Source organism: Globicephala melas, chromosome 1 (genome assembly GCF_963455315.2).
Source record: "Globicephala melas chromosome 1, mGloMel1.2, whole genome shotgun sequence".
Lineage (NCBI taxonomy): Eukaryota > Metazoa > Chordata > Mammalia > Artiodactyla > Delphinidae > Globicephala > Globicephala melas.
This window is the reverse complement of record NC_083314.1, coordinates 27,425,582-27,450,892: the sequence shown is the minus strand read 5'-3', so window position 1 is coordinate 27,450,892 and position 25,311 is coordinate 27,425,582. Positions and strand designations below refer to the sequence as shown.

At 35.8% G+C, this 25,311-nt stretch overlaps 1 protein-coding gene across 4 annotated transcripts in view; it reads right to left on the bottom strand.

Annotated features, from left to right (window-relative positions):
- The window catches only part of AKT3 (AKT serine/threonine kinase 3), a 395,398-nt gene that overhangs the window by 130,263 nt on the left and 239,824 nt on the right, over positions 1-25,311 (bottom strand). For all 4 annotated transcript variants that reach the window (XM_060307050.1, XM_060307115.2, XM_060307149.2 and 1 more), the window contains 2 exons: positions 6,521-6,586; positions 5,079-5,147 (listed from right to left, as the gene is read on the bottom strand). In XM_060307050.1, the coding sequence (XP_060163033.1) occupies positions 5,079-5,147; positions 6,521-6,586 (135 nt within the window). The remainder of the gene's footprint in view (positions 1-5,078; positions 5,148-6,520; positions 6,587-25,311) is intronic.

Genomic DNA, 25,311 nt, shown 5'->3' with positions numbered 1-25,311 from the left:
TCCATGATGCTTCACTGTCTTCAGGATAAAATCTAAATTACTTGGGAGAGATCTGTCCTAACATGACCCTACCTACCTGGTTAGATTCTTCTGGCTTTTCTCTGCAGGACTCTATGCATCATCCATACTGTGCTACATCTAGGGAGATCAGGGAGAGCTTGCATGAGCTCCATCACACTCTAAACATTCTATTTTCTCTGTGTAGGAATGCTCTCCCTCTCATCCTTATTTATGTAACTTACAGTTACATTCAAGACTTAGCTTAGCAACTACTTTAAGAAGTGTTTCCTACCCTGGCATTCTCCTCCTTCCTTTTGGATTGATTCAAATAGGCATTCTCTGTATCCCACAGCAACCAGTGTTTTCATAGCAATAATGACACTGCATATGTATATTTTCCTGTCTGTCTCTCCAATTAGATACTCATCTTCTAAAGTAAAGTACCATAATTTCCTTATTTCTACATCCTCTGAGTTCCAACTCATAGTAGTTACTCATTAAATATTTAATAGGCAAATGGACTATAATGGAGTGGGTTCTAAAGTTAACACATAGATTATGAGGTATAACCAAAATCATCCTTGGAAATTCCTTAGGAAGGTACTACACTGAAGACCAATATACTGTCTCAATATAGTTAAGCTCAGCAGTTTTTCCTCTAGCATTGAAATAATATAGTTTCTTTAGATGAACACCTCTACTTACAATGCACTTAATGATAATGTTTTATAAAAACTACGTATTTTTAAGCACTAGAATTTATATCCCATGAAACTCTAAGGATGGCAAGTAGAAACTGACGTGGAATAAAAGAATAGCAAATTTCTCTCTCATCTTCAGGTCACTCTGAATATACTCAGCAAGTGGAATGGCAGAATCACCATTTCCTTCTTTCCTTCCCTTCCACTCTCCTTCCTCCCCTCCCTCTCTCCCTCCTTCCCTCCTTCCTTCCTATCTATCTATGTTATCTCTTGCTGGGCCTATTTCTTTGAATTCATATAAATTAAATAAAATTATTATATGACTCCATTGTACTGATACGCCTATAAGCAGCCACTGTTGATTTTTCACAACCAGTATTTCTCTCATAATCTACTTCCACCAAGATTAGGTAGTGCTTTAAACAATATTGGCAAATGCAGGGATAATAACAAGCATGGTCATGAGCATGCTAAACTCTTGTGCGGTCTATCAGGCTGAAAGAAGTCCAGATAGTCACAAAAATGTGAAGAAAGTATAAGAAAAGAAATGTCTCAGCTGTTGATCTTATGCTTCAAAATAAACATTCCAGAACATAGGCTAAAAGAATACTATTGCTAATTAAAAATCAACAGACAATAAGTATGAATTGAGTGAAAACTTAGCTAGTTGTAATTAACTTCAATGGGTCCACTAAAGAAGCCTATCTCTGGGCAAACACTGGAGAGAAAGAGATTTGAGGATGCTGCCATTTGGGTGAGTACTATCAATTTACCAGAGCTTACTTTTCAACAGGCTAGTATTCTCTGCTCAAGTTTCCTAGATACCACACAGACATTCCACATTTGGGAAACTCATGGTGTATCAATAAGTGTTGGTATGGATTGTTTGTATGAATTTGTAGATTTCTGTACTTTAATTCTCTCTACTTCAATCTTATTTCAAAAACGTAAGTTCTACATTTAGTAGTTTTTCTACAGCAATTGAGTTTTCTGCATTTCTAGGAAGCATCCCTGAGCAGAATAATGGCATGGTGAACCTAAAGCAAAACCAAAATAAAATAAGTCACCATAAGCATATACTGAATATAGATTTCCTTCTCAGATAAGTTTAATAGGTGAAATAATCCCATCACTAAAGAAAACCATCTGGCTAGTCTGAAAATATGCTTTTGTGTAAAAAAACAATTTTTTTAACAGTCATCAATTGATTAAGCACCGAAGTACTCTAGGTTTAGAATAAAAGTGCAGGTGCCACCTAGCTCCCTCTACTAAGCTTCTAGGCAGCTTCCCTTCATCCCACCATCCAAAATTCTTCTTTCTTTCCTGTGAAGTCCCATGGTCCTTAATCTATGCTTCTGATAAAAGTGATAATTATCACTTTACACTTAGTATAAATTTTGTACCTAATCTTCCCCACTAGATCATAAACTCTTTGAGGGTAAAAGTTATGTTTAATTGAGATTTGTATGCCCCATAGTATCTACCAGCGTGCCCTGCTCATAATAAATATGTACTTTATAAATACACTCAAAGACACTTCCTCCTGAAAAAACATTTTCAGCTTTTTTTCTAAAGTAAACTATATACCATATTACTTTCTATTTTTCTTCCTATTTCTCAGCAGTTCCTAGTTTACCACTTTTGCTAACTTCTTTCATCCCTGTTCCCTAAGGGAATCTGTTCATCTATTCACTTATTTACTCATTCAAAACATCCAATAAATATTTGAAGGTGCCAGAGTTATACCAGTAAGTCCCTTAGGGAGCTCTGAGTCTAGTAGGAAAGATAGACAAGTAAATACATAATTATAAAACAATGTGCTAATTTTTGTAATAGATGCAAACACATGATACTGTCTAAGAGTACTTCTGCAATTTAAGAGTGCTTCTCCAAGATTTTGCCTGCAGTTTATCATTTCCCTACGTAATATTGTCTCCCCTGGTCATACATCCATCCATCCCTCCATCCATCTGCCTGCCTATCTTCCTTCCTTCAATTTTAATACACAAAATACAAAAGCTGCACAAGAATAAATAAGTGAAAAATAAGTTGTCCTCCCATCTTTTCCCCAGTGACTCAGCTTGCCTTCCCAAAGGTAAGCAATAATGTCCAGTACATAATTTCAGAGATACTCAATGTATACACATATATATGGTCTTACTTTAACACAATAGAAGCATACTTTATATTCCGTCTGCACCTTGTTTTTCTTATTTCATAACATATCTTAGAAATTGCCTTGTCTCAGCCCATATTGGGCTACCTCATTCTTTTCAATGGATATAAAGTATTTCACTGCGTGGATGTAACACTGATTAAGCAGTCTCCTTACTGAATGCTCATTTAAGGTACTACAATATACAATAGTGCAATGAATATATTTATCCATATATTATTCTGTGGTATATTTGTGAGTATGTTTGTAGGATAAATTCCTGGAAATGAAATTGCTGGGTCCCAGAATACGTGCTCTTTTAATTTTGATAGATACTAACATAGAAGTTTCACCAATTTCATTTCCCACAAAATAGGAAATATCCACTTCCATAACTTAAGTTACAGTCTTTATGGGAATGGCTCCCAAATCTGTATCCATATTCTGACCCTTTATTTATTCTCTGTGATATCTCCACATATGTTTTTCTTAGAACCTTAGGAAAAAGCTTTCCAAACCCAAATTTATAATTTTACCCTTAACACATTCTTCATAAACTCACTGTATATATTAATTTTCCTGATCCCAACCAAAAGTCACTTTTGATATGTCTTTTTTTAAAATAAATGTATTAATTTTATTTATTTATTTTTGGCTGTGTTGGGTCTTTGCTGTTGCACGTGGGCTTTCTCTAGTTGTTGCAAGCCAGGGCTACTCTTCGTTGTGGTGCACATGCTTCTTATTGCGGTGACTTCTCCTGTTGCAGTGCACGGGCTCTAAGCGCGTAAGCTTCAATAGCTGTGGCATGAGGGCTCAGTAGTTGTGGTGCACGTGCTTAGTTGCTCTGCGGCATGTGGGATCTTCCCGGAACAGGGTTTGAACCCGTGTCCCCTACGCTGGCAGGCGGATTCTTAACCACTGCACCAGCAGAGAAGTCCCATGCCTGGGCTATTATAATCTAACTACTCAACTTCTTCCTCTGTGCTTGCCTACCAGTGATTCTGCTCATATCATCCTCTCTGCCTGAAATATCCTCTCAAATCAGTTCCCCTGATGAAATCTCATTAAGCCTACCCTAAATACTAGATCATCCATAACACATTTTCTTTTATGAATTTATTAACACTTAGGTCTTTCACTATATAATAATACACTTATAAGATAAATTTAAAGCTCTTTCACTATATATTCTAATTTGTAATACAGTTATAAGATAAATTATAAATTCTTAACACATTTGGATAAACTCACACTGCCAAGGCACTCAAAATGTGTTTACCAAATGAACGAATGAATTTTTTGCAATGGACTAATTCCTATAAGTCTGATAATTCTATAGGGGAAAATATTGTATAAGGGATATTTTCTTCTTCCTTCCTTCCCTCCTTCCTTCCTCCCTCCCTCCCTCTCTTTCCCTCCCTTCTTTGTTTCTTTCTTTTCCTCCCTCCCTCACCCTCTCTTTTCTTCCATTCCTCCTTCCCTCTCTTCCTTCCCTCCTTTCAGATAATAAGACTATTTTAAGGTCTGTGAGATACAAGCCCTTATTTAATAATTAAACTTATTTCAGAACACTCACAATGTGAAATATTTCCAGTTAACTAGTGCAGTTAATTACATTTTTCCTCCACATTGATTTTGATCAAATATAGGGAGGAGAAAGGGTAAAGAATAAAGCAATAGGTGAAATATACTACTAAAATGATTGAATTTCCCTTCAAAACTACAAAATTCCTTAAAAATCCCTTACATACAGTCAAAGTTACTCTAACTACTATGTAGAAGAAGGCAGAACTCAACCACAATGTGCCTATGGCCTATTGTTAAACAGAGTTTAAAATGCACAAAATAATTTTTCATAAGTTTCACAAATCTTTAGGAAGAACTATGTAAAGCATCATAAACCCTCTATTTCTGGTTTTCAAAATTAAAAATCATGATTTTAAAAATCATATCTGTAGTAACATTTTTTTGCATTTAAAAAATTTAGAAAAAAGAGTATGATTAAACGTTCCTATACATAGAAGTCATTGTAAAAAACAAATGATCCTTATATTTCATTAGAAAATTATTCAGCTCCCATTTACTAAAATAGTAGAAAGAGCTATACAAATCCCTATCAAGAAGTAGAGAACTATTACATTATAACTTGTATTGTAAATAAGTTTTAAAAAATAACAATACTACCATGCAAATGCAAGTGCTGGTTATACTTCTTGACTCACCTCTCCCCCATTAACATATTCCATCACAAAACACAAACGGTCTTTTGTCTGGAAGGAATATTTCAAGGACTTGAAATGAAAAAGAAAAAATGTTATATTATAATCCTACATTCTTACAACGGTGTCAAAAAGAGAATACTTAGAAACAGTAAGCATGATTGATAAAATGAATTGTTTTTGTTCCTTAAGAGTGTATTTATTCCCTTAAGAATGCTTAAGTAAAAGTTTATGAGAAATATAAAACAAATTTTGTGAAGATCAGCAATGAGTATTATTTAGGGAAAATTAGAATTATGATTTTTACTAAAAATAAACTTAGTAATTGTTATGAGCACTTCTCAATCTACTATGTCATCTACTTGAAACTGTATTGGTCCCTAAAGTTCTTATCCATGAGACCTTAAAAGTAAGGCCTACAAATTACTTCAGGGAAAGTCTTAGGAGTACAGTTATAGTGGTTATACTTGGGTTTCTAATATAGTTTCAGTATCACTTCTTGCATAGAGGTCGCATTACATGACCCAATCCAATAGAGTTGTTTCAGATAATCTTATAGGTTATAAAGATATTAAAACTTTAGAGCCAACTATCTTAATACTTTGAAAAATAAACACACAACAATGTAACAAAGTAGGTCTATGTATCTGGTGATACCTCTGAAAAAACCTACTAAATGATCCTAAATCTTTAAAAGTTTCTCCTTTTGAAAGTCTGTTATTTTTTTTTTTTTATTTTTTTGCGGTACGCGGGCCTCTTACTGTTGTGGCCTCTCCCGTTGCGGAGCACAGCCTCCGGACGCGCAGGCTCAGAGGCCATGGCTCACGGGCCCAGCCGCTCCGCGGCCTGTGGGATCTTCCTGGACCGGGGCATGAACCCGTGTCCCCTGCATTGGCAGGCAGACTCTCAACCACTGCGCCACCAGGGGAGCCCTGAAAGTCTGTGATTTTTAATCTTAATACACTTCATTGGAACCAGGAACACACAGAAACTTTGCAAATTATGCCTCTATTACAAGCAATCTAAACGGGACTAAAAAAAAAATCAGTCTGTTTCAAAATAACTAAGTTATATGTATTTAAGTCACAGTTTATACTTTATCTAATGAAGAAAATGTACCATGACTTATCCTATTTTTAACTTAAATGCTATCTTTAAATTTATTTTTAAATGTATTTGCTCTATTTTTTTTAAGGCAGTGAAAGTTATGGGAAGAAAAAGAAATCTCAAAAAACTCATGGGTATATAACGAGAGGACTACAAATGCATGCATATTGTAAACTTAATCCATACATTCTAATAATTTCCCCCAAACTGACTTATCTACAAAGAAAATGTCATACCTAAATAAATGTTATTTAAAATGTTATTTTTCATAGCTTAGATTCTATAATAAAACTCCCTTAAATATAAAATGTTATAACATCTTTCCTCTAAGCACTTACTGTTAAAAAGGGATGTCTAGTGTTCTTTAATACTCTGCTTTCAGTTAAAGTGTGTGCCACTTCATCCTACAAAAGAAAAAGGCAAACCTTTAATATATGTTCTGAGCACAAATAATATAAAAATTTTGCTATTTCTCTAAGACCAGAAGAGGTAAACACAGACACAGAAAAAGATTTTAAAACACATGCTCCCTTTATTGCTAAGCTTCTCTTCCACCAAAAAAAAAAATCAAATTAGTGATTTAAATCAGATGGCTATAATGTATAAACTCATATAAATTCAGTCATACTTAAAGTATAGCAATAATGATATAATAATCAGCAAAAATTATCAGGGACACAGAAAATGAAATAGTAAGCCTTTCCCCTTGAAGAGAATGCCTTATAAGTTAACAGCTAGGCATGGAGTAGTTAATATTTCCATGTCTGTATTACATTGTATTCAGGGGGATTTAAAGGATATATTTCATTAAAGATCATAGAATTTGTTGCAAGTCTTCTACCTAAAAGAAAAATCAGTTATTGAAAAGGGGGACACAGTACCTGTATAAGATTTAATTCTTAAAAAAAAGAGATTTAATTCTAAATTATACATTTTAGAAATAAAAACAGAGTATAAAAGCTGTATATTTTTGCTTGTGGCTTTTTTAGCATGCTTCTTTTTTTTTAAAAAAAAAAAGGTCACAGCCTATTCTAGGTGACACTTTTTAAATCTGCATATATTTCAAACCAAAAATACACTAAGAGTGTATTTCCCCAATCTTGTACATAAATTTCATCTTGACATCAAAAGTGAACTAGGAAAGATTTCCTCAACATATGGAGAACTGGAAAAATGTTTCATATTTTAAAAATAACACTATCTTAAAGAATGAAAGGAAAGGAAGACAACTGCTGAAACTAACACAGCATCTCTGGTCTCTGCTGCTGCCAAGATCCTGAACAAGGCCCTTACTGGATCAATTTCTTAATATTGCTGGCAAATCACAGTTAGGTTATAAGTAAGACAAGGGAACATTAGGACACTGCATTATATTTATTATTTTTATAAAAGCATCTGACCTTAGTTAGACTTAGCAGATAAATGAGCAATAGACTGATCAAAGATGCTAAAATCCAAAACCCATTCCAAGAGGGAGAGACCAATTCTGTCTGAACAGAAAGTAAAGTGTAATGACATAGTATTTAAAACCAGTGAAATAAAGTATGGGTAAGAAAGCATTCCAGTCTTATTTGTTTAATAAGAACCAGAATTAAGTGCTCAAACAGTATGAAAGTCCCTGTCATATCATACTATAACTTCTAAATTAATTAAAGTAATACCAAATATCTTAATACAAAATAAATAAGCAGAAATGACACCATAACTAAGTTCTGTGCCCACAGTGCCTAGCATAATGATTAACATACAGTAGGTACTTATTAATATTTGTTGAACTTAGCTATTTATCATAGGAATGAATTCCAAGATGTCAAATGTGTGGGACTTCACTCATTCAATCATTTATTCCTTCAATAGATATGAAACAAATATATTCTGGGTATTGTTCTACCCATTGAAGACAGGGCAACTGAACAACACAGACCAAAGTCCTGCCCTCATGGAGCTTTCATTCCAGTTAGTCAGACGGTGGTCAGTATTAATGGAAAAAATAAAAAAGAGAAGTGGATACTGCAGTTTATGAGAATCATATAATGAATGTAAAATACAAGATTAAGGATTATACAGTGGCTATTTTGAGATATAGAACTGAATTCAATGATTAAAAAACCAAATCCTCGATATGCATTTACTTAATGTTAAGACAGTGCAAGCATAAAGTGGTTTAAAAAAAAGATATGATTCTTTTGCTCATGGAGTTCACATGCTAGTGGACAAGACATAACAAATTTGTAAATAACCAATTTAAGAAATAATTACGAATTCTGATAAGTGATCTGATTTTCTTAAGGGAAAACTGGGGTATCTACTATAGTAAATGGGATAATGAAGGAAAATCAATGCTACTGGAAGATCATAGGTTGGGTAATGTGATGGTGTAGGCGATGGAGGATCAGAGGCCCACAGCTGATTTCTGTTTTTGAGTTTGCTCAGCCTCCTCTGAGAAGGACAGCAAAAACAGGAGGGATCAATCAGGAGACAACTGCAGTACAAGAGTGAAATGAGGATGGCCTGGATGACAGGAACAGCAGGAACAAGAAAAAATGTTTGGAGTATTTTTGAGATATAAAATTAATAGTAAAAAACTAACAGCTATATGCTTCCAACAAGAGGGTAAAGCAGAAGAAATATTTCTTTATATGCAGTCAGAAAGAGATTCACAGAAGACATAACATTTTCCTATTATACTTCAGGATTTTAAGGGATTTGAGGCAGTGAACTAGGAAAAGACTTAAAGAAAGGTAAGTATGAAACCAGAAAAGATATTCTAGTACTTCAGAAAATATTTCTGGCAGATATTTCATTCTATTTTGTTGAAACAAACTCATTATATGTAACAGTTGTTTTTCTAAATCACTTCGTAAGTTTCATGAAAGATTATATTTTTTCTAAATTCTATGATCTGCCTAATCACATTAAAGGAGCCAAGTAAAGATGTAGGTAGGCAAAAGCTAAAAACAATATTTCTTTGTTGTAAGAATGATACCAGAATTAATACCATGTACATATCTTTCATGTATTAAAATGTATTTTCTACCATATTTTTACATCTGATCAAATTAGAATTTCCCCCTTAATGCAAATTTAATGGTACAATATTTCACATACTAATTAGTTTCTGCTATGAAGATAAGGTATGCACAAGCTAAAAAGTAAACACAGATGTCAATAATTTTTAATTACAGTTAAAAGCAATATGTCAAAACAAAAAGTTATAAACAACAGTGATAAAGCTTAGTGGCTAAAACAATATGATGCTTTTTTAAAAATCCATTTGTTGATCATGATTACAAATGAAGAGTGCTTTGGTATATAATGTAAGTATAATGTTTTCATGAAAAAGCTTTTGAAATATAGTTTCATGGATATTCATCCATGGTAAAATACTAAACAATGAATTTTAAAATCTAATTTCTTTCATAGAAGTTTACAGAGAATGGAATTTTATTTCTTGCAAACATGAGGCAGAATAGTCTTCCTCATATTTATTTTCTCAATTGTCTCTAATTTAGCACTGTCCTCTACTACACAGAGTTTAAAATTCTCCTTTCATTTGCCGCACTTATTGTGTTGTGGTAGTTAGGGGTTGTTTTTGGAGGAGGCACAAGGAGTAAATGACGACAGAGAAACAGAAGAAAAGAACATCTCTATTACTGAGGACAAAGGGTGTCATCTCCTTTAATCCTTGTAGTAACTGAGCAGGTTTGGTTTGACTATTCCCATTTTATTTGAGGCAATCAAGGTTCACAAAAGTTAAACTGCTCAAGTTGCAGGTGAAAAGGTCAATATTGATCCCATCTAAGTCCAACATCAATGGTCATTTCCACTTCACCACACTGTCTCCCATCTTCAAAAGGCCTGGTACCAACTTAACTAGGTACTTTAACTCTGTTCACATTATTTTCTCCATTTTGACAAGACTATAATGACTGACTTTTATCAGAAGCTGGTTGAACTCAAGATACATCATATCTAAAGCATCTTTTTTTTTTTTTTTTATCCAGAGCTATAAATGACACTCAGAGGAGGAGATGTAGCAGGTGTGGAAGCAGAGAGAAGAGGGGAGAAGTTTTTACCTTGGCACCTTTATTCTTAATTAAACCACAATGACTACAAGTGATCATTATTTACTTGTTCTGTTTTGACAAGCCGTATGTCAGCAATCTATACATTTTTCTTCTGTAGCAAAGATGTCATACTTATTAAGCTCTAAATTTTGGGGTTGTAACTTCCCCCTCTTTGGAAAACTTGAGCAATGGCCCAGATGCAGACTTCTAATACTTCCACTCTCCAGCTCTCACACTTTCTCCTCACCGTTCCTTCATTTCTATTGCTATTACCTTTTTTGAGGATCTTTTTCATCTTGATGGAAAAAATGAAAGCACAGTTGTTCCCTGTTGTCTATGAATATTATATCACCTTTATCAAATATTGTTATTTGATACTTATTTTTTTTTTTTTTTTGTGGTATGCAGGCCTCTCACTGCTGTGGCCTCTCCCGTTGCGGAGCACAGGCTCCGGACGCGCAGGCTCAGCGGCCATGGCTCACAGGCCCCAGCCGCTCCGCGGCATGTGGGATCTTCCCAGACCGGGGCACGAACCCGTGTCCCCTGCATCGGCAGGCGGACTCTCAACTGCTGTGCCACCAGGGAAGCCCTAATACTTTATTCTTGATGCTCTTGTTCCAAATATCAGGCTGGCCAAAAAGTCTGCTTGGGTTTTTCATATGATGTTACCGAAAAACCCAAACAAACTTTTTGGCCAAACCAATGTTACTTGGATGGAGGGCTACATGAACTTCTTTGACTTCAGTCATGACATAATCTTCAGCACCTAGTCCTTCTTAAATTGTAGAACATGCTGCTTGTCTATATTGCCCTTCACTACATTCCCTTCTTTCCTTCTGCCTCTTCCAATTCCCAGTATTGGAATACATCAATCTCTACTTTCTCACTTTTACTGATATATTCCACATCTCAAGGGGAATAAAATCACAAACATACTGACTAGCACCAGTATAATGCCCTCTCTAATCTCAGCTGAAGCTTCTTAGGATTCTTTAACTCATCCCTACCAAGGTCATTCTTCCATTCCTCAGTATGAATGTTTCAAAACTTTCCCAGCCTCCTACCAGGCCTAGTATGTATGATAAAATGTACACACAACCCCACAAGGTTACCTTACCTAGTTAAACTACTGAGCTGAGATTGGCACCGAGGTCTATCTGACTTTCATTAAGTCCAGGAGATTTTCATAAAGTTGTCTTTCTTTATCTCAACCTCACTCCCACAGTTTCATCCTACTTCCTACTCAGAATAGAGGTCATTAACCTCTTACCTTCATAGATACACTCATTCCCTTGATGACTTCATTCAGACTATGACCCTAAATACAGTCTATATGGTGATCATGGACTTCCACATTTGTGTCTCAAATGCAGGCTTCTTCCCTAAACTCCAGAAATGCTTATTTGACATGGATGTCTAATAGATGTCTTTAACTTGGGTGTCTAACAGAAATATCAAATTTGACATGTCCAAAACCTAATTTCTAATCTCCCATGAAAAGGCCTGTTTCTCCACAGAAAAAAAATCATCCCCATTGCTGCAAATGGCAACAGCATCCTTCCAGTTGCTCAGGCCAAAAACCTGGCAATGATCCTCAACTCCTTACTTTCTCTCATACCCTACATTCAATCTGTCAGGCAATCCTGATGGCTCTTCATCAAAATATACCCCGGATTGATTACGTCTTACCACCTCCACTGCTAATACCCTAATGTAAGCCGCTATATCAATTATCTGGATTATTTGCCATTAACTCCTAACAAACTCCCTGCTTCCAACCCACAGTCTATTCTCAACACTGCAGCCAAAGTGATGATATTAAAATGAAAATTATATCATGTTACTATACTGCTTAAAAACTTCCAGTGGCTTCTCACTACACTGAGTAAAAACCAATATCCTTACAACATCTACCACTACCCTAAACAACCCTTCACTACTTTTACTCTACACAAGCCATGCTAGACTAGATTCCTAGCTATTTTAAAAATATGCTCCTTCCTCAGTGCTTTTTTGATTGTGATTTCCTCTGTCTGGAATATTCTTCCTCCCAAATACCTGAAGTCTTCCTCCCAAATACCTGAAGTCTTCCTCCCAAATACCTTGCTTCCTCATTTCCTTCCAATGTTCACTGAAATTTCACTTTCTCAGCGAGGTCTTCTGTGATCATTCTATTTAAAACTACAAAACCCACAAAAATCACAAACACTACTATTCCTTGTTTCCCTACCCTACTTAATTTTTCTCCATGGTATGTATTAATTTCTTACATACTACGAGTTACTCATTTGTCATGTGTCCGTTTCCTGACTAAAATGTAATTTCCAAAGGGGAGGAATTTTGGTCAGTCTTATTCATTCACATATTCCCATTGCCTAGGGCAGTAACTAGTAAATAATTAGGTGTTCAATTTATATTTGTTGAAAGAAAGAATGAATGAATCAGTAAATAGTGAATGATAACCTTAGGAATGATGCTAAAGAATGATAGAATCTTCACGACTGCAAGAAGCAAATCCAGAACACAAATCAATGAAATCATACCTCCGATAGCACAATGACAGATGATGAAGATGCAGCAGATCAAAGCAAATACATTCATTATCTGCTTTCTACAGTAAACCACAATCATTTGCACAATAGATAATACAGAGGTTCATGAGAATCTGAAAGAATGGATCAAAGAAGCTGGCAGATGATAAGACTTTCTGGTTAGGGGCCAGCACTTAATAACTTAAAAGCCAAGGAAAGAGAAGTGTCAGCAGTCAAGTCAAAGCACTGGTTTGATATTTTAATAGGTGTATGTGTAGGAAAGAATGAATTCAGAAGGCCTGGATTGCTCAAACCCTGTACACTCACAAGGTAAGTCAATCCTCAGGACGGTCCCTTGGCCAGCTCCTGGGAAATAAGCTCTGATCCCTTGGAATATTCTACCTGGTAAGAGCATTTTTGCATGCCAGAGATCTTGGGCCACATGACACCAGTCTGACTAGACAGTTCATGCAAACAACAGGAAGAACGATGAATGCTGTGTGCCTGATTTTGCTCAGGGTGGCTAGGGAAACCACACAGGTGCTGCTTGCCTACATGACTCACTTAAAATAAAAATCCGGGAAACCAAGGCTTGGGTGAGTTTCCTGGGTTGACAACGCTTTGCACATGTTGTCACACATTGTTACTGGGGGAATTAAGTGCATCCATGTGACTTTGCTGGGAGAGGACACCTGAAAGGTTTCTCCTGGACTTTGTCCCATATGACTTTCCTTTTGTTGATTTTAATCTGTATGTTATCACTGCAATAAGCCATAACCACTAGTATATCAGCTTTCCTGGATCCGTGATTCCTAATGAAATATTAAGCCTGAGAGTGGTCTTAGGGATCACTGACATTTAGCACCAGAAATAGAACTTGTTAGGAGTGACGTCAACAAGATGGAGGGCTAGGAGGTCCCAATATTAGGTTGTCCTACAAAAACAACAAGCAACTACAAACTGATGAAAACAGCTTTTGAAAAGCTCTGGACTACAATGAAATCAGAAGAAAGCAATGAAGCAGCATAAACCCTGTAGAGTTTTTAAAAACGAGGATGGCTGCCAGAAAAGCATAGGAAGCATTTTACCTGTGACATCCCATCCCCTAGACCAGAGCAGTTAGGCACCAGAAAAGATGGCCTCAGAGGGATTTCCCCCTATGGGGAAAATAAGAGCAAGAGAACTCCAACAAGCTTCACTGCCATGGCTGTTTGCAGCTTTCACTACTGAGGATTCCCACACTCTTCACCAACACTGACTGAACTCAGCTAACAGAGCTACCGAAAGTCCACACCACTGCAGCTCCTCTCTGGGGCAGGAGCTGTTGCTGCGGATGACACCTGGCCTCAGGGACCCTAGTTGCTGCTGTGTCTGGCTCCCTGGATCTCAGGATGCCACAAAATCTAGCCATCCACAAAGCCAAGCTGCTGCTGCTCTGAGCCCTACCACTGAGTCCTAACCAGGGCTTTGACCTGCCATACAAGGGCTACTACTCTGTCTCCTGCCTTCCATGTCCCACCTTAGGGCTCTACCATGCCACAACCAGGGCCATGGCTGCTCTGCTTGTGTTCCACTCCCAGGATCCAGTTGCAGCTTTGACCTGCCGTAAATGGGGCTGTGCCACTGCTCTGTACTCTGCCACTGGGTCCCAAGTTGTAGCTTTGACCAGTCATAACTTGGGCTGCAATACCACTGCTCTGCACCCTACCCCTGGGTCCTAAGACAGGACTTTGACCTGTCATAAGGAGCCACCCTGCTGCTGCTCTGCACCCTGCCCCTAGGGTCCCGACACACATCTTTAATGGGCCATTACCAAGCAATGTTGCCACTGTTCTGCAACCACCCCTGGGTCCTAAATTGTGGCTTTGATCTGTCATCATCAGGCTGCGCTGCTGCAACTCTGTTCCCTGTCCCTGGGTTTCTGTCACCATTTGACCTGCCGTTACAGGGCCACATGCTGCTGCTCAGCACACCGTCCTTGGGGTTCCAAGTCAGAGCTGTGACCCACCATAACTGGGGCAGGTGGTGCTACATCTGCTCTATACCCTGCCACCCGGGTTGAAAGTCAGGGCTTTGACCTGTCCATCAGTAGATTGTGCTGTTGGAGCTCTGCAACCGCCCCCAGAGTTCTAAGTTGCTGCTATGACCCAATATCACTGGGGCCAATCTGTTACTGTTCAACTGCCCCGTGGGTCCTAGGCCACGGTTATGACTTACCATTGCTGAGGCCAAGATGCTGCTGCTATAAAACTGAACCCTGAGGCCAGAGTCAGGTATTTGACCAACCATCTATAAGAAGTACACTACCGTACTCTGGCTCTGGGTCCCAAGCCACTGCTGAACCCTGTCATCCCAGGAATCCTGCTGCTACTGCATTCCCCTTTACCCCAGGGCCTGAGTCACTGTGGTGATTCCCAGGAACCCAGACCCCAGTTCCATGGGAAGTCTTCACGTGCCTGCACCTCAGAAACCAGTGCCACTGCCACTGTAAGTGTACCTGTGACCCCACGACTCAGGTGTTGTGTTAGCTCTGTGCGCACCAGGTGCCAGAATACCAGCTCCACTGATGCCCCAAGTGTCAGCACACCAGCCCTGCCATCAAGAGGGATTCCCTTGGCTAGAATTTTGACAGGCAGAAAAGAATAGTAGGATCCCTGCAGCTTTTGCCACCACTGCCACCCACATCTTCTAAAAGAAGATGTCACAATCTATGCTGATGTTGATCTCAGCTGACAGAGCTGCATGGAAAGGACTTTAGTGTGCCCTCCCTGGAACCAGAGACACTGCACCCTACCCAGCTGGCATATTCACAGTCATCTTTAGGTGATAATCTTTCCCCAGTGAAGCTAGTCTTAAAAAGCTGAAAAAGGCAACTGCTCCCTTGAATGCATGATTATCAACTCAAAGACATTAGAAACATGAAGAAGCAAGAAAACATGACATCACCAAAGGTACACAAGAATTTTCCAATACCTGACACCAAAGAAATGGATTTGAGTTACATGAAAAAGAATTCAAAGTGTTTAAGGAAGCTTAGCAAGATTCAAGTGAACACAGAGAGACAGCTAAATGAACTCAGAAGAACAGTACATGAACAAAACAAGAAGTTTGACAAACTAGTAGAAATGATAAAAAAAAAAAAGAACCAATCAGAAATTCCAGAGCTGGAGAATACAAAGATTGAAATGAAAAGTGAAATAGAGAAATTCAACAGTAGGCTCAATAAGGCAAAAAAAACAATGTGTGAACTTGAACACAGATCCCTTGACATTTTCCAGTCAAAGAAAAAGATGTAAGAATGAAAGAGTAAAGAAAGCCTCTGTGACTTATGGGATACCACAAAATGAGACAATATTCAAATTATAGAAATCCAGAAAAGGAAGGGACAAAGGAACACAAAATATATTTAAAGAAATAAGGGCTTAAAACTTCTCTAAGCTGGAGAGAGATATGGACACCCAGGTACACAAAGCCCAAAGCTCTCCAAACAGATTCAACCAAAAGAGATCTTTAACAAGATACACTGCAAACAAGCTCTCAAAAAATATAAGACAAAGAGAGAATTTTGAAAGCCGCAAGAGAAAATGTATTCATCACATACAAAGAAACTCCAATAAAGCTATCAGCATATTTTTCAACAGAAATCTTGCAGGCCAGGAGACAGTGAGATGATATATTCAAAGTGCTCAAAGAAAAAAAGAACTATCAACTTAGAACACTTTACCCAGCAACCCTGTCCTTTGAAAATGAAGGAAAGATAAAGACTTCCCCAGAAAAACAAATGTTGAGGAAATTTATCAGTAGACAGCTTTACATAAAATGTTAAAGGGAGTTCTTCAAGCTGAAATGAAAAGATATTAATCAGTAACATAAAAACATATATAAAATTCACTGGTAAAGATAATTATACAAATCTGAAACACTCTAAAACTGCAGTGGCAGTGTGTAAGTCACTTTGATCTCTAGCATACAGGTTAAAAGACAAAGCATCAAAAATAATTATAGCTACAATATTTTGTTAATGGACACAGAATATAAAAAATATAAATTGGGACATCAATAACATAAAATGTTGGGGGGGGAAGTAAATGTGTAGGACTTTTAAAATCAATTGAAGTTAAAATGTTATCACTTAAAATAGACTGCTATAACTGTAAAATGTATTATGAACAGCAGGGTAATCACAAAGCAAAGAACTCTGATACACAAATGATAAAAAGAATCAAATATACCACTATATAAAATGAACAATTCACAAAAAAAGCAAGCAAGAGAGGAAGAAAAAAGAAACTATAAAATAATTAGAAAGCAATTAACCAGATGGTGATAGTAAATCTTTCATCATCAGTAATTCCTTAAAATATAAATGGTTTAACATCTCCAATTAAAAAACACAGAGTTGCTGAGTAGATAAAAAAACAAAACCCAACTACATGCTACCTAAAACAGACTCACTTAAGCTTTAAGGAAACTCATATGATGAAAGGGAAGGGATGGAAGAGGATATTCCATGTAAATGGAAACCAAAAGAGACAAGGAGTAGCTATACTTCTATCAGACAAATAGACTTTAAGTCGAAAGTTGTAAGAATTGAACTTTAAGTTCAATTTCGACTTTAAGTCAAAAGTTGTAAAAGAAAAGGAAGGTCATTATATAACGATAAAGGGATCGATTCATCAAGAGGACATAACAATTGTAAATATATACACACCCAATATGAGAGCATCAAAATATATTAAACAATTGTCACCAAATATAAAGGCTGAAATAGACAGCAATGCAATAATAGTAAAGGACTTCAGTACCCCACTTTCAACAATGGAAAGATCATCCATATAGAAAATCAACAAGACAATAACGGATTGAACTACACTTTAGAGCAATTGGACCTAACAGATATATACAAAAGATTCCATCCAATGGCTTCACAATACATATTCTTCTCAAGTACACACACAACATTCTCTGGGATGGAGTATATGTTAGATCACAAAACAAGTCATAACAAATTTCAGAAGATTAAAATTATACCAACTATAGTTTCCAACCACTGTAGTATGAAACTAAAAATAACAGGAGTGAAGCTGGAAAGCTCACAATTATATAGAAAATAAGCAAAACACTTCTGAAGAACCAATGAGTCAAAAAAGAAATCAAAAGGGAAATCAAAAAATTCTTGAGACAAAAGAAATGGAAACACAGTGCACCAAAATTTATGGAATGCAGAAAAAGAAATTCTAATAGGAAAGTTGGTGGTGATAAATGCCTACATTTAAGAAAAAAGAAAAATCTAAAATAAAGAACCTAATTTTACACCTTAAGGATCTAGAAAAAGAACACAGTAAGCCCACAGTTGACAGAAGGAAGGAAATAATATAGATTAGAGCAGAAATGAACAAAACAAAGATTAGAAAGACACTTTTTAAAAAAATCAACAAAACCAGGAATTGGCTTTTTGAAAAGATAAAATTTACAAACCTTTAGCAAAACAAATTAAGAAAAGAGGAGAGGGCTCTCCTGGTGGCGTAGTGGTTAAGAATCCGCCTGACAATGCAGGGAACACAGGTTCAAGCCCTGGTCCAGGAAGTTCCCACATGCTGCGGAGTAACTAAGCCCATGCACGACAACTACTGAGCCCGCGTGTTACAACTACTGATGCCTGCATGCCTAGAGCCCGTGCTCTGCAACAAAAGAAGCCAACACAATGAGAAGCCCGCACACCGCAACGAAGAGTAGCTCCCGCTTGCTGCAACTAGAGAAAGCCCACATGAAGCAACTAAGACCCAATGCAGCCAAAAATAAATAAACAAAATAAATTAATTTAAAAAAAAGAAATGAGGAGAGATGACTCAAATGAAATCATAAACAAAAGGGGAGAACATTCAAAACTGATACCACAGAAATATAAAGGATCATAAGGGTCAGTGAACAATTATGTGATAACAAATTAGATAACTCAGAAAAAATGGATAAATTCCTAGAAACATACAACTTACCAAGACTGAATCATGAAGTAATAGGAAGTCTGAACAGATGAATAATGAACATGGCGTTTGCATCAGTAATCACAAATCTCCCAAAAAATAAAAGCCCAGGATCAGATGGCCTCACTGGTAAATTCTATCAACATTTAAAGAAAAATTAGTACCAGTCCTTCTTCTGAAACTCTTCAAGAATATAGAAGATGACAAAACACTCTAAACTCATTTTATTAGGCCAGTGTTACCAGGATACCAAAAAGCACACAACACCACCACAGAAAAAGAAAATTACAGACCAATATCTTTGATGAATATAGATGCAAAACTCCTAAATAAGATATCAGAAAACTGAATTCAACAATACATTAAAAGGATCATACACCACAATCAAGTGGGATTTATTCCAGAGATGCCAGGATGGTTCAACATCTGCAAATCATTCAACGTCATACACCCCATTAACAAGAGGAAGGATAAAAATCATATGATCATTTCAAAAGATAAAGAAAAAGCATCTGACAAAATTCAACATCCATTTCTGATAAAATCTCTCAACAAAGTGGCTATAGGTGGAACATATCTCAGCATAATAAAGGCCATATATGACAAATTCACAGCTAACATCACACTCAGTGGAAAAAAGCGGAAAGCTTTTCCTCTAAGAACAGGAGCAACATAAGAGGCCCAACCTACCACTTTTATTTAGCATTGTATTGGATGTCCTAGCCAGAGCAATTAGACAATAAAAAAATAAAATAAAATAAAAGGAATCTAAATCAGAAAGGAAGAAGTAAAACCATCTCTATTTGCATAAGCATAATCTTATATACAGAATACCCTAAAGAGTAGTAGAACTGATAAACAAATGCAGTAAAGTTGCAGGATACAAAATCAATATACAAAAATTAATTGGTTTCTATACACCAATAACAAAGTCTCAAAAAGAGAAAAGTTTTTAATAAAAAAATACCATTTATAACAGCATTAGAGAAATTAAAATACTAAAGAACAAAGTTAAACAAGGAGGTAGGAGACCTGTACACCTAAAACTACAAGGCTTTGATAATTCAGTGCAATCCCTATCAAAATTCCAATGACATTTTTTACAGAAATAGAACAAAAAAACCTAAAATGTGTATGTAACAACAAAGACCCCAAATAGCCAAAGCAATCTTGAGAAAGAACAAAGCTAGAGACATCATGCTCCCTGATTTCAAACTATATTGCAATACTATACTTGTCAAAATGACATTGTATTGGCATAAAGACAAACACAAATATCAATGGAACAGAACAGAGTGCCCAAAAATAAACCCATGCATATACGGTCAATTAACTTACAACTAAGGAACCAAGAACACATGATGGGGAAAGGACACTCTCTTCAATAAATGGTGCTAGGAAAACTAAGAAGCCACAAGCAAAAGAATGAAACTGGACCACCTTCTTACACCATACACAAAAATCAACCCCAAATGGATTAAAAACTTGAATGTAAGACCTAAAACGTGAAATTACTAGAAAAAATATAGGTGGTAAGCTTCTTGACACCAGTTGTGTCAATTAATTTTTTAAATTTGATATCATAAAGAAAAATCAATAAATGGCTTATGCATAGCAAAGGAAACCATCAACAAAATGAAAATAAAACCTACTAAATGAGAGAAAATATTTGCAAGTCATATATCTGGTAAGGGTTTAATATCCAAAATATTAAGAACGCATATAACTTAATAGCAAAAAACCAAACAATCTGATTGAAAAATGGTCAGAGGATCTGAATAAACAATTTTCCACAGAAAACATACAGATGGCCAACAGGTACATGAAAAGGTGCTGAACATCACTAACCATCACAGAAATGCAAATCCAAACCACATAGAGCTATCACCTCACACCTGTTAGAATGGCAAGAAATAAATGTTGGCGAGGGTGTGGAGAAAAGAAACCCCCGTACACAGCAGGTGAGAATGTAAACTGATGTAGCCACTATATAAAACAGTATGGAAGTTTGTCAAAAAAATTAAAACTACAATCTGATCCAGCAACTAAACTTCTGGGTATTTGTCCAAAGGAAACAAAATCACTATTGTGAAAAGAAAGCTGCACTTCCCTGTAGGTTGCAGCATTATATACAATAGCCAAGACATGGAAACAATTTATAAATCCATGTATCCATCAATGGATGAATGGAAGAAGAAAATGTGATACACACAGTGGAATATTATTCAGCCACAAAAAGAAGTAAATCTTGCCACTTGCAATAATATGGAAGGGACTTGAGGGCATTTTGCTAAGTGAAATAAGTCAGTGAAAGACAAATACTGTTTGATTCCACTTACATGTGGAGGGAGGAAGGAAGGGAGAAAGAAACAGAGAAAGAGAGAGAGAGAGAGAAAGGGAGGGAGGGAGGAAGACAGAGAAAGAAGAAAGAAAGAAAGAAAGAAAGAAAGAAAGAAAGAAAGAAAGAAAGAAAGAAAGAAAGAAAGAAAGAAAGAAAGAAAGAAAGAAAGAAAGAAAAGAAAGAAAGAAAGAAAGAAAGAAAGAGAAAGAAAGAAAAAGAAAGAAAGAAAGGAAGGAAGGAAGGAAGGGAAAGAAAAGAGAAAGAAAGGCGTGAACTCACAGAGAACAGCGAGAAGCAGTAGGTGCGTAAAATGGGTGATGGAGGTCAAAAGGTACAAAATTCTGAATGAAAACAGAAATCAACCACAGAAAGAAAAATGTGAAAAGAACAAACACGGGGAGACTAAACAACATGCTACTTAAAAATCAATGAGTCAACGATGAAATCAAAAAAGGAATCAGAAAATACTTCGAGGCAAATGAAAATGATAACACAACCTTACAAAATCTATGGGATACAGCAAAACAGTGTTAAGAGAAAAGTACATAGGGATACAGGCCTTCCTCAAGAAACAAGTAAAATCTCAAATAAACAACCTAACCTACCACCTAAAAGAATTAGAAAAAGAAGAACAAACAAAACCCAAAGTCAGCAGAAGACAAGAAATTATAAGATCAGAGATTGAATAAATAAAATAGATTAAAAAACCCCAGAAAAGATCAATAAAACCAAGAGCTGTTTATTTTGAAAAGATAAAATCGAAAAACCTCTAGCCAAGCACACCAAGAAGAAAAGAGAGAGGACCCAAATAAAGAAAATAAGAAATGAAAGAGATGTAACAACAACCAATACCACAGAGATACAAAAAATCATAGAGAATACTATGAAGAGCTGTATGCCAAAACACTGGACAACCTAGAAGAAATGTACATCTCTAAAAATATACAGTCTGCCAAAACTAAGTCAAGAAGAAACAGATCATTTGAACACACCAATCACTAGATGTGAAAGAGAATGTGTAATTTTAAAATTCTGTCAAACAAAAATCCAGGACCAAACTGCTTCACTGGGGATTCTAACAAACAAACAAAGAAGAACTCATAACAATCCTTCTCAAACTATTCTGAAAAAATGAAAGAGGAGGGAACCCTTCCAAATTTATTTTATGAGGCCACCATCACCCAGATACCAAAACCAGACAAAGGCATTACAAAAAAAAGAAAATTATAAGCCAATATCTTTGATAAATTTAGATGCAAAAATCCTCAACAAAATATTAGCAAACTGAATCCAACATGACATAAAAAGGACCATGCACCATGATCAACTTGGATTCATTCCAGGGCCAGAAGGATGGTTCAACATACACAAATCAGTCAATGTGATATACCACATTAAAAAAAAGGAAAGGCAAAAACCAGATGATCATCTCAATAGATGCAGAAAAAGTATTTGACAACATTCATTTATGATAAAAATGTTCACCAAAGTAGGTATAGAGGGAGAGGGAACATATTTCAACATATTAAAGGCCGTTTACAGCAAAACAACAGCCAACACAAAATGAACAGTTAAAAGCTGAAAGACTTCCTGCTAAATTCAGGAACAAGACAAGGATTCCCACTCTTACCATTTCTATTTAACATAGCATTGACAGTCTTAGCCACAGAAATCAGATAAGAAAAGAAATAAAAGGTATCCAAATTGGAAGGAAAGAGATAAAACTGTCATTAATTGCAGATGACATGATACTCAATATAGAGAACCCTAAAATTGCCACATAAAAACTATTAGAACTAATAAATGAATTCAGCAAGATAGCAGGATAAAAGACCACTATACACAAATTGGTTTCTTTACACTAATAATGATATATCAACAAGAAGAAGTAAAAAAAAACAATCCCATTTGAAATGGTGTAAAAAAATAAAAAAAAATACCTAGGAAGAAACTTAACCAAGGAGATGAAGATCTATACATTGAAAACTATAAAACACTGATAAAGGAAACTGAAGATCATTCAACGATGAAATGGAATGCCCATGGATTGGAAGAATTAATATAATTAAAATGGCCATACTACCCATTAAATCTATAGATTTAATGCAATTCCTATCCAAATACCTATGACATTAGTCACAGAGCTAGAACAAATATTCCTAAAATTTATATGGAACAACAAAAGACCCTAAATTGCAAAAGCAATCTTGAGACAGAAGAACAGAGCTGGAAATAACATGCTCCCTGACATTAGACTACATTACAGAGCTACAGTAATTAAAACAGCATGGTACTGGAACAAAAACAAATATATAGCTCAATGGTACAAAATAGAGAGTCCATAAATAAACCCATGCACCTACAGTCAATCTTTGACAGAGAAGGCAAGTATATAAGATGGAGAAAAGACAGTTTCTTCAACAAGTAGTGATGGGAAAGCTGGATAGCTGTGTGTAAATCAGTGAAATTAGAACACTCCCTCACACCATATACAAGAATAAACTCAAAATGTTTTAAACACCTAAATATAAGACAAGACACCATAAAAATCCTAGAAGAGAACATAGGCAAAACATTCTAGGACATAAATTGAAGCAATATTTTCTTAGGTCAATATTCAAAAACAAAAGAAATAAAAGCAAAAATAAAAAATGGGACCTAATTAAACTTAAAAGCTTTTGCACATCAAAGGAAACCATCAACAAAACCAAAAGACAACCTATCGAATGGGAGAAAAATATCTGCAAATGATGCTACCAACAAGGAGTTAATATCTAAAATATACAAGCAGGTCATGGAACTCAATATTAAAAAAAAAAAATCCAATTAAAAAATGGGCAGAAGACCTAAGTAGACATTTCTCCAAAGAAGATGCACAACATAACTAATTATTAGAGAAATCAAAACCACAATGAAGTATCACCTCACACCTGTCAGAATGACTATCATCATGAAGTCCACAATAATACATGTTGGAGAGGGTATGGAAAAAGGGAACCCTCCTACATTGTTGGTGGGTATGTAAATTGGTGCTGCCACTATGGAAAACAGTATGGAGATGCTTTAAAAAACTAAAAACAGAGCTACCATATGATCCAGCAATCCCACTCCTGGGCATATATCCAGAAAAGACAAAAACTCTAATTCAAAAAGATACATGAACCTCAATGTTCACAGCAGTGCTATTTACAATAGGCAAGACATGGAAATGACCCAAGTGCCCATCAGGAGACGGTTGGCTTAAGAAGATGTGGCATGCACACACACAAACACACACACACACACACACATATGTATGTATGTATATGTGTGTGTGTGTGTATATATATATATATATACACACACACACACACACATACACACACAATGGAATATTACTCAGCCATAAAACAGAATGACATAATGCCATTTACAGCAACATGAACAGACCTAGAGATTATTATACTTAGTTAAGTAAGTCAGACAAAGACAAATACTATATGATATCACTTTTATGTGGAATCTAAAAAAAAAATGAATCTATATACAAAACAGAAACAGACTCACAGACATAGAAGACAAACTTATGGTTACCACAGGGGAGGGACTAATTAGGAGTATGGGATTAACAGATTCAAACTACTATACATAAAATAGATAAGCAACAAGGTTTTACTCTATATCTCGTAATTATATTCAGTATCTTGTAATAACCTATAATGGAATATAATCAAAAAAATAACTGAGTCATTATGCTGTACACTTGAAACTAACACACTATTGTAAATCAACCATAATTTATAATATTTTAATTCTTCAATTTAATAAATAAATATATATATTTTAAAATACAAATTATAGTTATAAAATAAAGAATTCGTGGGGACTTAATGTACAGAATGATAAATAGAGTTAATAATACCATAATGTATATTTGAAACTTGCTAGAAGAATAAAGCTTAAAAGGTCTGACCACAAAAAAATAAAGCTTGTAACTACGTGTGGTGATGGATTTTAAGTAGAAGTATTGTAGTGATCATTTTAGCTTTATTATTGTAGTATTTTAAAGTTATTAATAATGCTTTTCCATTCAATGATTACATAAAATCTATGCTAATATTCTATTCACCATTTTATTTAATAATAAAAAACTCAGAATATTGGGGGGAAATATCAAAAAGTATCACTACTGTAATTAGTGATATAGGTCACAAATATACAGTGAAA